We start from the raw sequence: 12,936 nt of genomic DNA on the forward strand, positions 1-12,936 counted from the left end.
TGCACGCCAAGTATGTAACATAAAAGTCACCTTTTGCCATCGATAGGAAGTCCCAGTGTATTCTTACTGCTTTTCATACAAGAGGAACAAACGGACAATAAGCAGGAAGTTGGGCCTTATGACCTTACCGTACCGGGAAATAAAGCCTTTTAGAAGCATCCAAACAGCTGGCTTTTTCACTCAAATCTGTATTACATTTCTTACACTGTTCTGACCACATTTTCGTACCACAAAGTCTCACACGTAACTGAAAAAACACAGGCAACATGAAGTGTCTTTAAATAGACAAAATACTATTTGTCCCTACTGAAAAAGCCCAAATTTGACAGAGCAGGCAATTAAATCCCTGTAATTTATGTCACAAAATGTTCTGTGCAAAGCCAAGCCGATGCAGACCGATCGGAAGAATGCAAAACTTTGGTACTGCAAACGTTACGTCAACGCACTGCAAACTAATGCGATTTTAATGCAGGAACTTGTCCAACAAATTCTCACCTTGGCAATGTACAGTACCTTAGACAGTCCCTAAACATCCGCCGGTCTTCTAATTACACAGAAACCGTAACGTACGCATATCTCTATTAAAATACCAATGCGTCTGGGAGATGCTGCTTCAACACACAGAGGAACAGATTTTAAAATTCACCACCACTGAGAATACATGAGCTTGTGACGGAGGGTGTCGTGCTGCTCGGAGGCCGAGCGGCTCTTCCTCTGGGCCATGAGGAGGTACAGTCACTTGTGTCTGAGAAACTAAACCATAACGCTCATCAGCCGAATGCCAGCGGCCCCCAGGGGCTGTCACGCGTTCAGACTCACGCCTCCCGTTGTGCTCTGCTTGGCACCGCTGCCGCTAAGGGGATTCGCAACCGCTGCCACCGTACGGTGTGGCCGTGGGGGAGTAGCGGTCCACCGGCTGCGTTGCCGAACACAGCGCAGGGACCACAGTCGGGGCCACGTTGACGAAGTGTGTCTTTCTCGACCTTAACAGAGCACACTGGCACTTCTCACACTAGCAACAGTGTGATCACCACCGCGTCCTTATGAGTCTCGCTACAGTTGCTCGCCAACTCACAAACTTTCGAGTAAAACTTTTCGCTGATGCAAACTTACAGACCACAACCACGAACAGTAAGTGCTGCCTTGAGTGAAAGGTTTCAGGCTTAAAGAAAAGGCTTTAGCTTGTCTCATCTTACAAGTGCTCAAGACTGGGGGATTTACTCAATTGTCAAATGCTGTTCGTGAGGCCTTTATATGTTATAATGCAGTTTACAGTAAAACCACTTATCCAAACATAACTTTTGTTTTAGCAAAAAGAGTAGAGACTGTGGAAAAGAAGCAAAGAAGGTGGACAAGCTGTAGATGATCCTAGAGATTTTACATCTACCACACCGTACGTGCAGTGCTGCCTCTTCATCATCCTGTACCTCCATGGAATACATCTGGCTTTGAGCTGAACACAGCTGTATGTTTTTCAACCTTGAAGCACAGAAAACATTTTTTTTTACTTCTTAGTTTTTTTTTTTTGTATTATATTTACAACATATTGGGTATTGGTGATTTCATGTCACGTATGGGGTAAAAAGTGATTAAGGAGGCACAGGTGAGCACAAACACCCTAGTACAGCTCTGGACCACAGTTCATTATGGGTTTTCTTAATTTGCAAAGAATTATAATGATTCCTGCCAGGGGACTCAGAAGATCGAAAATCAGAAATACTATGACGCTCTCCTGAACATGCCAACGGTTGCATTTTCGTCGACACATGCACGAGTCGTCTCGGCTCACCAGACAAAGAGGCTGCCTTTCCCCTCCCAGTCCGTGATCTGTTAATTGGGAGAGGGACCATCCACTGCACTGCTCTCCTCGTATCCAAACGATCCCCGGTGGCACGCAGCAGCGCAAACTCCAGCCACCTCCGGCATTATGAGCTGCAGCTGGCTGATGTGGGTCAGATGCAGTAGCGCTATTTATATGGTCAGTCAAAGGACTGGAGTGCACTCAGTAGCTTGTCTTGCTGTGGAATCAGATGCTACCTGACTCTCCTCTTTTATGGTGTGTGTGTTTGTTTGCATTGTTTTATTTTCGAACAAAATCCTCCATATGGCCACACCATATTGCCTGAGGCCTCGTCATTCCTCCCCTGAACCAGGCACCCATGGTGTGCCACACCCCTACTGTTGCCTCCCCCCCCACGAAAGCATCAGAGCTGCTGAGACTTGCGTTACATTCATTTGTTCAGCAGATACAAACAACTCAAAGCATTTCACATCACGCAGAGAGGTACAGAAACACGGTTCTCAAAGTACAGTCACTTACTGCAATACCGGTGTTTTTGTGAGTTCTCCTTACAAGAGCAGTTGCTTATAGAATTGACAAAGAGCACCTTGCCCTCTCAGCATCACATCGGACTTTCGAACTTCTGGGGTAACAAGCTAACTCTTGGTCCCAAATAAGTTCTTGAGTCAGGGAGCAACAGCGGAGAGTTACGGCATACTGATGGTGAGAGGACAGCTGGTAGCGTAGTGCTGAGAGCTGCTGCTTTTGGAGTCAAAGGTCGCATGTTCGAACCCTACCTCCAGTTGTAGTACCCTTGAGCAAAGTACTTACCATAAATTGCCCAGCTGTAAAAATGGGTAAGTAATCATAGGTAGCGTAACACTATAATTTATTCTGGAGAAAAGTGTCAGCTAAATGAATAGATGTAAACCAAGTTCACCACGATCTTGTGTCAAAGGTCAAAGAGCAACACAATCCATACATTTTAAGGGTCACCGGTGACTTTTCAGACTACTGAAATTCTCTTCATCTTAGACCAAAACCATAAAAACTAACTTGAATTTTGGATTGCCTGCAAAATATGATTTTGGGCAACAGGTATTTGTTGTCCAAAATGTAGTTTCCATTTCACCAGTTAAATTTATCCACGATAAAAACCTTCAGCAAGATCCTCCATAAACAACAGGCCTTTTTACATTTAAATTGTGAAGAGTTATGGTAACTTCAAATACAGCCCTTTTACGAGGCAGTTAATGCAGCACAGTGTGGTATCGAAGAAGTCTGTTACACTGCTATGGCCAACTCATACAGTAAATGCTAAACCAAGAATAAGGAAACCACCCTTAACATCTCTCATTTCCCAGAATGCATCACTAACGTCCTGTCTGTGAACACTGAAGAGCTACGTATCCATGTGCAACCAAGACACCTACCTAAACCTCAATTTTAACTATATTAACAATTTATACATTTATTCAGTTAGCAAACACTTTTTTCGAAAACAGCTTACAATGAAATGAATACTGTGTAGTATTCAGCTGACATCTTTAGCAGGCAAAGTGACTTACAGTGCTACATACGCTACAATACAGTGCTTACTCCTCAACAAAACACACATACATGCACATAGGGGTAATTTAAAGTCACCAGTTTACATAAAACATGTCCAGGAAAACTGGAGCACCTAGAAGGAACCTACGCAAACAGGAAGAACACGCAAACTCCACACAGACCGAGCCGGAATCGAACCTATGTCCTACGTTTAGGTCTTACCTACACGCGTATATAAATGGAGATGAAATTCAACTGCAAGACTTCGAAAGGGCATGTCCTGCACCATCTCCGTTTGGGCATGAATTCCAGAGTCAGTCTGACTCCCCTCCAGAGGCCACACAATAAATCTGCCTTCCAGTGCACTTATTTAATAAAAACAAGCTGAATAAACCTGAACAAGACACAAGCTGAAATTAACAAAAAAAAAAGAACGTGGAAAATTAAGCGCGACTGACACCGTTGACCAAAACATCCGCGTCGATAAGGAACTGGTCAGGTTTAAAAATACACAGAAACAGAAAAGGTGAGAGGAACTGTGAACTCAGTGACCAAACTTCACCTTTTTCTACTTCACATCCTCTAGACCTGAAGTGTACAGCAGAATGCAGGCTGATTCTAACACAGCCCTTCAGTGAGAACTACACACACATAGTGGAAACCACAGACACTTCTGCCCATCACACCCCCACCACCATCGTGCTCAAACCCCAACCATCAACAATCTTGAGAGCTCCGTGGAGGAAACACAGGGTCCGCAGCACTTTTCCTGATCTCTCAGGAAGCCTCCCAGCCCGGGAGGTCACCGTAATCAGGAGCGTCACACACTCATCCACAAAGGGCAGCTCACACTGGTGGGTCTGCCTGTCACCCAGCGAGTTCCCTCAAAAGAAACATCTACGTGTGCGTGCGCGTGTTTAACACCCCCCCCCCTTGCACACACACTCAGCATGGTGCACGTGACAGCCCTGTCAGTGTGCGCTGAAGAGGAACGATGAACCGAGACTCCACTTTCTCATTTATCACCATTTTTTTTTTTTTCCTGCAGCAGGTCAGCCCACGTTAAAGCCATAAAAAGATGGCCATCACAGCGCTGACGTTCCAAGTTGTCCGGATCATTCTCCTCGCCCCCTGGGTGTTGCCCCGTTTGCGGTGGAGCGTTGAGGCAACCAATCATGAAGTGTCAGTCCAGACCTTGGGATTGAACATGGTGTCAGACCAGACAAATATTTGCTTTTGAGACCCTGGGGACGAGGCAATTCCCTGCGCATTGCTACAATTGCCATTGAACCAATAATTTTAATAGTATTTGTAAACAATTTCTCATGTTATCTCACAAAAAACAAGCTCAAACCACAAGGCACAGGAAGAGGGCATTAATCATGTGCAGAGTATGGGTGAACTTCATGCTTTTGAGAAAATACATTCCGCACTTTTCTAGACAACAGTGAAAATATTCGTGTTCATCTGGTGCAAGAGTTTACAGCTCACAGCATGACACATGGCCTTGATACGGGTGAAAACACCACAAATTCACAGCTTCTGACTCTCACACACACACCGAGGGAAAGAGAATGAGAAAAAGAAAGAGAGAAAGAAAAAAAAAGCATGTGGCAGCACTGATCCAACAGAAGGGTGCATCTTGAAAGACCTCACCTGAATCGACAGAGTTTGGAAAATATATAAATAAAAATCTCACAGCTCAATCCATCTCCCAGCACACTAAACACAGAGTGTTGCACTGCGTGGAGTTTCACAATTACAGACCAAGAGCTAGAAAGACATTTTACAGTGGAGCTGAAGAAAACTTTAATGGCCAAGTACACTTGCACATATAGTACAAGCAATCTGCCTTGGTGGATAATCCTTCAGACTCGGTCGACACGTAGAACAACATCAAAATACACAACGGCATCAAAAGTGAGCGGGTCTACGCTAAATTCTAATGAAGGTTCCACGAATCAAAATATACAATCCGAGCCAAGGGTAGCGTGATTAGTCGCACAAATGTGTGTGAGGATACCAAAGTAAAAAGGGTATAGAAAAAGCGACAGGATTACAAATAAATACTGTACGTGGGGCTGCATTTAATTTATTTGCAGCTAGATGCTGACAGTGGTATCTTAATGTCCACGCTAATGTCCAGCGTCCATAGCCGAACGTTCCAGTTTCACAAGACGGTGGGAACGCGACTGTCATCGTAAACTGGAGATTGATTAGCTATAGAAAACGATAGAGTTAACGGGAGAAGAAATCTCTTAAGGGAGTCAGACAGACCTTTGCACCAAGGACAGCCACACTTTTCCTTTAAAAGAGTCCATGATTACAAGGATAATTTGCCAAAAAGTCTGTCTTGCAACAATGCAACCAAGTTTGAGAGTAGTATTTGTTATAAAAGGGGATGTAGCAGTTGGTATACATGGAACCTATAACAGTCTGGAACACTGGTCAACTTTTATTCGACTGTACTTCCAACATTAAACTAGAGTTTGTGTGTACATCTTCATTGTGAGCAGACACTACAGATGCTCAAGAGCCTCCGTGGAAATGCAAGAACCTGCAGGAACGAGAACCACAGATAAGCTATTGGCTCTTTGTATTTCTTGGTGGGGGTTGGGGTTTCCTTAACTCATATTATATGTGATCCCATCACTTGGTTCAACATTAAAATAAGCAACATTCTTAAGGTGGAATTGAGCCCCTTGCTTTTAAAGTATGTAAATGATGTAAATGTATTATTCTGTGATTACAAATTGTTGATTAATGGATAAACGTTTATGCAGCTATTTGTGTGATGTACTTTGGTTCATGTGGTGGAAGGTAAATTGACTGTAAACCAGAATCACCCGTCCGTATCTATATTTTTTCTGAGAGACGACGTTGCTTTGGGGAAAAAAGTGACCGTTAAATGAATTAATGTAAATGTAAAGGAGCTGGATGTCAGATTTACCTGACAGTTAATATGTTACTCACTGGTTTTTGAGTGTAACAAGTACCCTTTAGGTCAGTGTTATTATAACCAATATTTTTTTTTTTTCCTTTTCTTTTAAAATCATACAAACCACTGTAAGTAAACATGACAAAAGCTTTTTGTGGTCTGATAAACTAGGCTTTTAAGAAAGACAAAAACAAAAATCTGCGTTGTACATAAAATTACAAAGTATCGATGAGCCTGACACGAGCAGGTTGATAAAATTTATCATTTATCATTCACATTGCCCAGCTCTGGGGGGGGAGAGAACTGTCACAATAGTATGAAGTGACCTGGATTTTCCATGATGCAATTTTTTTCGTAAAAATTTATATCTAGCTATGATGTGCACCTCTGCCCGTTACCAACTACACCCATGAAGCATTCCATCGCATTTCAATTTTCACTAGTGCAAGGTTTACATTCCACCCAGCATGTGTGAGCCATTTCTGCATAATTTCCTACCGTGAAACTAGAGACCGAAAAACTCAATCTGAAATTTCTCAATTTATTTTTTTTTCTCCTCAGTGCACGTGACATTTATTATCCCAAAATAAAGATAACATGCGACATTCACACTTTATACTGGGACAGCCTGTCAGGTGTTACAAAGAAGGACTCAGTCATACTTGGGCGAGCAGATTTTTTTTTTCTCAGTTCTTCAAAAGTTTGGGGGTGAAAAACAAGATCTAAGAGGAAACGAGAGAGATTTCCATCTGTCTCCTTCATTTGCAAGTGGTCCTCCTTGCCATTCAAATGTATGCCTTTGCCTTTCCCCCATGGCAGCTGGCGGTGACCGGGTACATCAAGAGTCTTCAGCTGATCATTTTCACCCCGTGTCCCACCAGCTCAACATGCCAGCTTCCAGTCTGTTCCCCTTTGAGCCCTATTCTACCAGAGCAGGCAGTGCTGTTCATATAAAAAAAAAAAAAAAAAAAAAGAAAAAAATCAATTCATATTTCCATAATCCACGCCTCTGTCTCCCTCTGCGCTCCCCAGGGTTGGGCTAACCCCTCCGGCCCGATCCGCGGCCTACAACTGTCATTACGTTCGGCAACAATAACAAGATAAACAAAAGGGGCCCTGTAGAGACGGGGTCTGTTGCTGCCATATGCTGGCTAACTTGGGGGAAAAGGGGAGTCTCCAGCAACAGAGGGAAGGGAAGTCTAATCCCAATAATGAGCCAAGTGAATGGTCCCTTTATGTCTGTGTGGAAAAGGCCAACCCATCTGTACACGCCACCATGCAAAACTGCCGTGGCGCCGCAAACAACCTCATCCGAAGGACGTGGGCCACACCTTTGGGTCTGCGCAGAGCAAAACCACGGTTATGTGTGGGGGGGCGTCAAAAACACATAAAACTGTGCCCTACCCGTGCACAGTATTTTCCCCGACCACTATCTTCGCACAGCATCATTACCAAACCCATTTCTGTTTACAGATAATGGAGATAAAGAGAGAGAAAACGAACAAGGCGTGAAGCCAGAGCATGCTTCTGTTCACCTCCAACACTACAATGCTGCACGAGGCTCAGGAGCTCATCTTTTAGTCCATATGAAGATGGATCCCAAGCACAAGCACACAAACGTTGTAATTATAATGAACGCAGCATTATGCTCTGTGATCATTTTACAGTTACAATCTGCCATTAATATAAATGCCAAAACTAATTTGCAGCAGGGGTTTAAACCACAGTAGCGCAAATGGTGCTGCTTCACTAAAAGAAAAAGGCAGACAGGTTGTGTTCTGTAAAAACAATTAAAATGACTCGAAGTAATTGTTGCTTGTTGCAGCAATATCTCCATCCAATGTACAAAGTAACTCATACGGGAGATTTATTATCAATATGGAATTCATTACTTAACTGTCTTTATTTAGCCTTTAGAGAAACATACAGAAAAATCATCTGCATCCAAGATTTAATTGGTCTACTTGCATGGCACAGCCAGCATTCTGTTGGTGGGGGGAGGCAGCACATCGCCTGCACAGCCACCAGCACTTGCTGCCCCCCCCCCATCAGGAAGAGACAGTGTTACCGCCGCCCATCAGCACACCGTCCTGTCATGGCCACGCGATAATTACCCCGATGCTGCTTGTTGAAGACCCGCTCACTGCTTTTCATTATTGTGTGCCTCCGCACGGCCCAGTGCAAGAACAGTGGGGGAGGGGGTTTATTTTAACATTTTTTTTTTTTAAAATAAAAAAAAAAAAAAAGTTCAGTTTCCAACCTGGTCTTCGAAGTCCTGGGGGAACTTCCACAACACCGCTGGATCTGTAAATAATTGACAGACAGCATTAATCAGCAGCTGAAGAACAAGGCAGCACTCAGAAGACATGAATATTAATACTGAAGGGGTGGTGGGTCGGGGGGGGGGTAGCTTATGAGTCAATAAACAGCAAAATTTCAATGTGCACCACACACACACACACACACACACACACACACACACACACACACACACAATTTCCATCTCCCTGAGGAAAATTTATGGTGCCACTGGCAAGATATTCAACACAAGACCCTTTTGGGTTTTTCAATGCCTCCCCCCTGAAATTTCCCCCTTTCAAGCCAACTTCTGTCAAGGCTTCCCACAATGCAGTTTGTGGGGGGTCGCTGCCTTCAGGATCTCGCTGTGACACAGTACTGCTCAGCAGGCCCAAAAATGACCAAAAAGAAAAGGTGGACTCTTGCTTTGGCAGAGAGGGCCGAGCACACCGAGGTCGGTACCTATGACTCAGAGCCTTGAGATGGGGAAAGGTTGAGAGAGCACTCTTTATTTTGGGGGGGGTCACTCAGAGCAGCGCAGAGGTGCTGTTATTAAAAGTTACCACCTCCACACTGAGCCAGAATGTCCAAACACACCGCCACAGTCTGCTTGCTAGGCCAAAGGTGTGAGCAGTAAGCAGAGGCGTAGGCAACGAGCTCAAATCGAGAAGCTGCAGCACTCTGCTCCAACGTACTATATACACCGTTGGAAGTTTACACAGAACCAGGCTACTGAAAACACGCTCACATGCACCGCACTCACCCATTACTGCATTCTCAACAATACAATTACGGACTTCGGCAAAATCCGCGACACCAAGCTTCACGTTCATTCTGAGGGTCAGAGCTCAACAGAAACTAAAACAACTGTGTGTGTTTTTTTTTTTTGGGCTAAATTTACAGTGGGGGGCACGGTGGTGCAGCGGGTTTAACCGGGTCCTCCTCCCTGGGGGATCTGGGATTCAAGTCCCGCTTGGGGTGCCTTGTGTTGGACTGGTGCCTCTTCCTGGTTGTGTCCCCTCCAACCCTACGCCCTGTATCGCCAGGTTAGGCTCCGGCTCGCCGCGACCCCGCTTGGGACAAGTGGTTTCAGTCAGTGTGTGTGAATTTAGTTTGCTCAAAAAGCCAAAAAATTTGTGCATCTACTTAACTGTTTTGTACGTGAAAATCCAAAAGATTTTTATTGGACCAAAAAAAAAAAAAAAAACTCGACTAGCACCCGAGACGTGACATAAGCAAGTATACGCCCCAATGAATAAATTCTGTGCTAGAACTGCAGAGTCAATGAGAAGCCGCACTTCAGCGTGACCTGCCGATTGCAAGAACACAAGAATGTTCTTCCTGCAGCTCAAATAAGCAACTGGAAATAAAACTGTTCAGTTTTTAACTTTAAAATGATTTTAATAAAAGCGGAAGAACTGAATATCCTAAATATATGCGTATAAACAAAAAGAGAATCTACACCAACCTGCAGTTTAAATAAGGGGGGGCATTTTAATGAGTAAGTGAAATTTTGTCCCATCACATTATCTAGGAGGAAGAGGAAAAGGGAAGAGACAGGGAATGAATGTACTTCAGATGCAGAGCTCTCATAGGGTGGCTTCTTGCTTACATGTTGTATTTATGCACATTTTCCTCACTTGCTCATCTTTATTTCTTTGGCAAAAGACTGAAAGACTCTTTAATGACTCATTTTCCAGAAACACAGAATGCCATATTTCTTGCTCATGGAAGGAGGGGCAAGAAATCCAACAAGAACAAAGTCATTAAAAAAGACCAAGGATACAAGAATCAAAGACATTACATAATCTGATTTTGTGATTTCACGCACTTCATCTTACAGAGAATCGCGGAGTCCAAGTTTTCTTTCCTGAGGGATTACTTCCTGCATACCCACCCACCCATGTGATCCTGCAGAGTTAGGTCAATTTTATGCTGATTTTATGGGTGAAAGGATGGGAATCACTGGCAGCACCTAGAGCACTCTGTTCAATCCCAGGTCCCTCTGAAGGCTGCCAATTCAACGCTGAACCATTCAGATGTACCTCGGGACACATGCTTATTCGAAGGGGGGGGGGCTTGGAAATGACAGCCCCCGCAGGATAGCTCTTTCATGACAGCTTGCACAGAAAGCACATATTTAGACGAACACTGTGCTGCATCTCAGGTTTTTTTCCAGCCAGAGCTGGGTATTTTTAATGTGCGAACTGGTGCCGTGAGGTGCGCGAGACGCAGGAAACGCGGAGCCTTTGCGTGGCGGGCAAAGAGACGAGGAACTGCCAATGGCCAACACGTGTCGCTGCAGTCGCCTTCCCAACACCTGAAAACAAGCACAGAGCTGATACTTACAGCACAGGGACGTAGAGAAATGCTATATTTGTCTTTTAGAGTCTTGGGTGCCTGAAAAAAATCCAGCTTTGTGACCCTAGTAGACAAATGACGAAGAGTTAACCTTGTGAGCGAGTGTGGCATTGTGCATTCGATGCCGAAAGGGTACCAATTAACGGTAAACCTTCATCAATCTGGAAGTACAGATTAACACACACACCCTTCTGGTGCACAAAGGCATCACATACCCCTACTGGGACACTGTTTTAGCGTGGTTAGGCATCACGTTACCCCTGAAATTCAGCCCTGCACCAACAGCTAAATAACAGTGCACCAAACAATCGTAGTAAACCTGCTTCATGAAAATTGACCTTCCATGTGTTTGGACAGTTTGACACACACTTTGGGATGTTTTCCCCCGTTCATTGTTTGCAGTGTTTTTAAGTTATGCCACCTGCTTCTTGTCAGAGCTCTTCTGTTGTGCTGTGGATGTGTAAAGACAAGGAAAGCGCTTCATAGACTCAAAGGGGATTAACAGGTTGAGGCTGAAAGATGAAGGTTACGAGGTGAGGCCAGACCTGCAGTTGAGCCAGAGGACACACACGTCAGTGTGACAGAGCAGGGGACGCCTAATCCCTCTTGCTACACCCACCTGGACAGAACCCTCCCCAGACCAGCCCACTAAGGTCAGTCCTGTTCAGCAAGTCTGCTGAAACCAGACTGCTTTGGTATATATCTACCCACCAATCCCCCCCCACACACAGAAAGGCACACATACAAAAAAAAAAAAAAAAAAAAAGAGACAGAGATGAAATGTCAAACACACTCACATTTTTACATATATTAAAAAACACACACGCACACTTTTTTTTTTTTTTTTTTAAAAAAGAAAATGGCCAGTGGTGTAACTAACAGGAAAGCATATGACCTATATCTGGCATTAACCATCTAGACTAACTTCACAAAAAAGGAAATTACTAGAACAAAACAGTGACAAGTCATCAAGAAGCAAATGCTCTACAAAAGAGAAAAACTACTTGCAACATGTACTCTCCCTGCATATTTCTGGCAACACAGTTGTATTGTTTGCATGATATACGCTTATAGGGCATTATATCAGATGCATTGACATTCAGCATACTAGATCTTTAATCCCTCAACTCTACAAGCACTATTTTAATTAGTTCACTTCCATTTCCAAAAGGAGCCTTCCTCTTAGCTTTGGATTAATAGTGCAGTTGTGTGGTTCTCAGTACAACTGGTGCCAAGTAGGTCATCACTCAACCCTGTTATCAAAACATAAAGCATAATTATATGATGCACAAAACAGGGCTACATAACCAGGTTGAGCGCTTAGGAACAGTGTTAACTGGGGAACCTATTCAGAACGTGGAAAGCAACACTGGGTTCGAGGGCCCCAACCATTAAGAGAACTGTATTCATGTCAATTCGGCCTACTTGGAACAGCTCTATGAATAAATGAAAAAATGATGTATTTCACAGACATCTGCTCTGAAGGAGCAAAAACAGCATATTCTGTCAGACATAGTAATTTGTAAGTAAAGGAAACAGGGCAAATGGGTGAGAATTGAATTGAAATCACCTTGCAGGAGTAAGTAATTTCTTTTCTTCGCACCCATATGAAGCTGTGAGTGATCGCAGCTCCAGGGGTCTGGGTGGCGAGGGGCTATTATTCCCTGGGGGACAAGTGAAGCAAACCTCATACAGGGACGCCCTGGCACGGCTGGATATCGCTGCAACAAGCACCGACAGCAGGGAGGGGATGGGGGCGGTCGCAAATCAATGTTTTGACATCCAACACATGCTTGTCTTTAAAATGTCAACACCCAGGCTTTGATGTTCCAGAGGAAGGAGATCGGTAAGAGGTGAGCGGTCAGTGGAGAGTGTGCCCTCTCACGACCAGCCAGCACATGTAAGGGACAACGCCAAGGGACACAGCGTAAAACAAAGGAAAAAAAACAACTGCAAGCAGGCAACAGGTTTATCAATATTTGCCATTAACAGGGCAATCTACCAACTT

General features: G+C 44.1%; 1 protein-coding gene across 3 annotated transcripts in view; it reads right to left on the reverse strand.

The window, feature by feature from the left end:
- dennd1b (DENN/MADD domain containing 1B) overlaps window positions 1-12,936 on the reverse strand; it is an 82,708-nt gene that overhangs the window by 50,781 nt on the left and 18,991 nt on the right. For all 3 annotated transcript variants that reach the window (XM_018754174.2, XM_018754176.2, XM_018754173.2), the window contains one exon: window positions 8,530-8,573. In XM_018754174.2, the coding sequence (XP_018609690.1) occupies window positions 8,530-8,573 (44 nt within the window). The remainder of the gene's footprint in view (window positions 1-8,529; window positions 8,574-12,936) is intronic.

Source organism: Scleropages formosus, chromosome 9 (assembly GCF_900964775.1).
Source record: "Scleropages formosus chromosome 9, fSclFor1.1, whole genome shotgun sequence".
Taxonomy (NCBI): Eukaryota; Metazoa; Chordata; class Actinopteri; order Osteoglossiformes; family Osteoglossidae; genus Scleropages; species Scleropages formosus.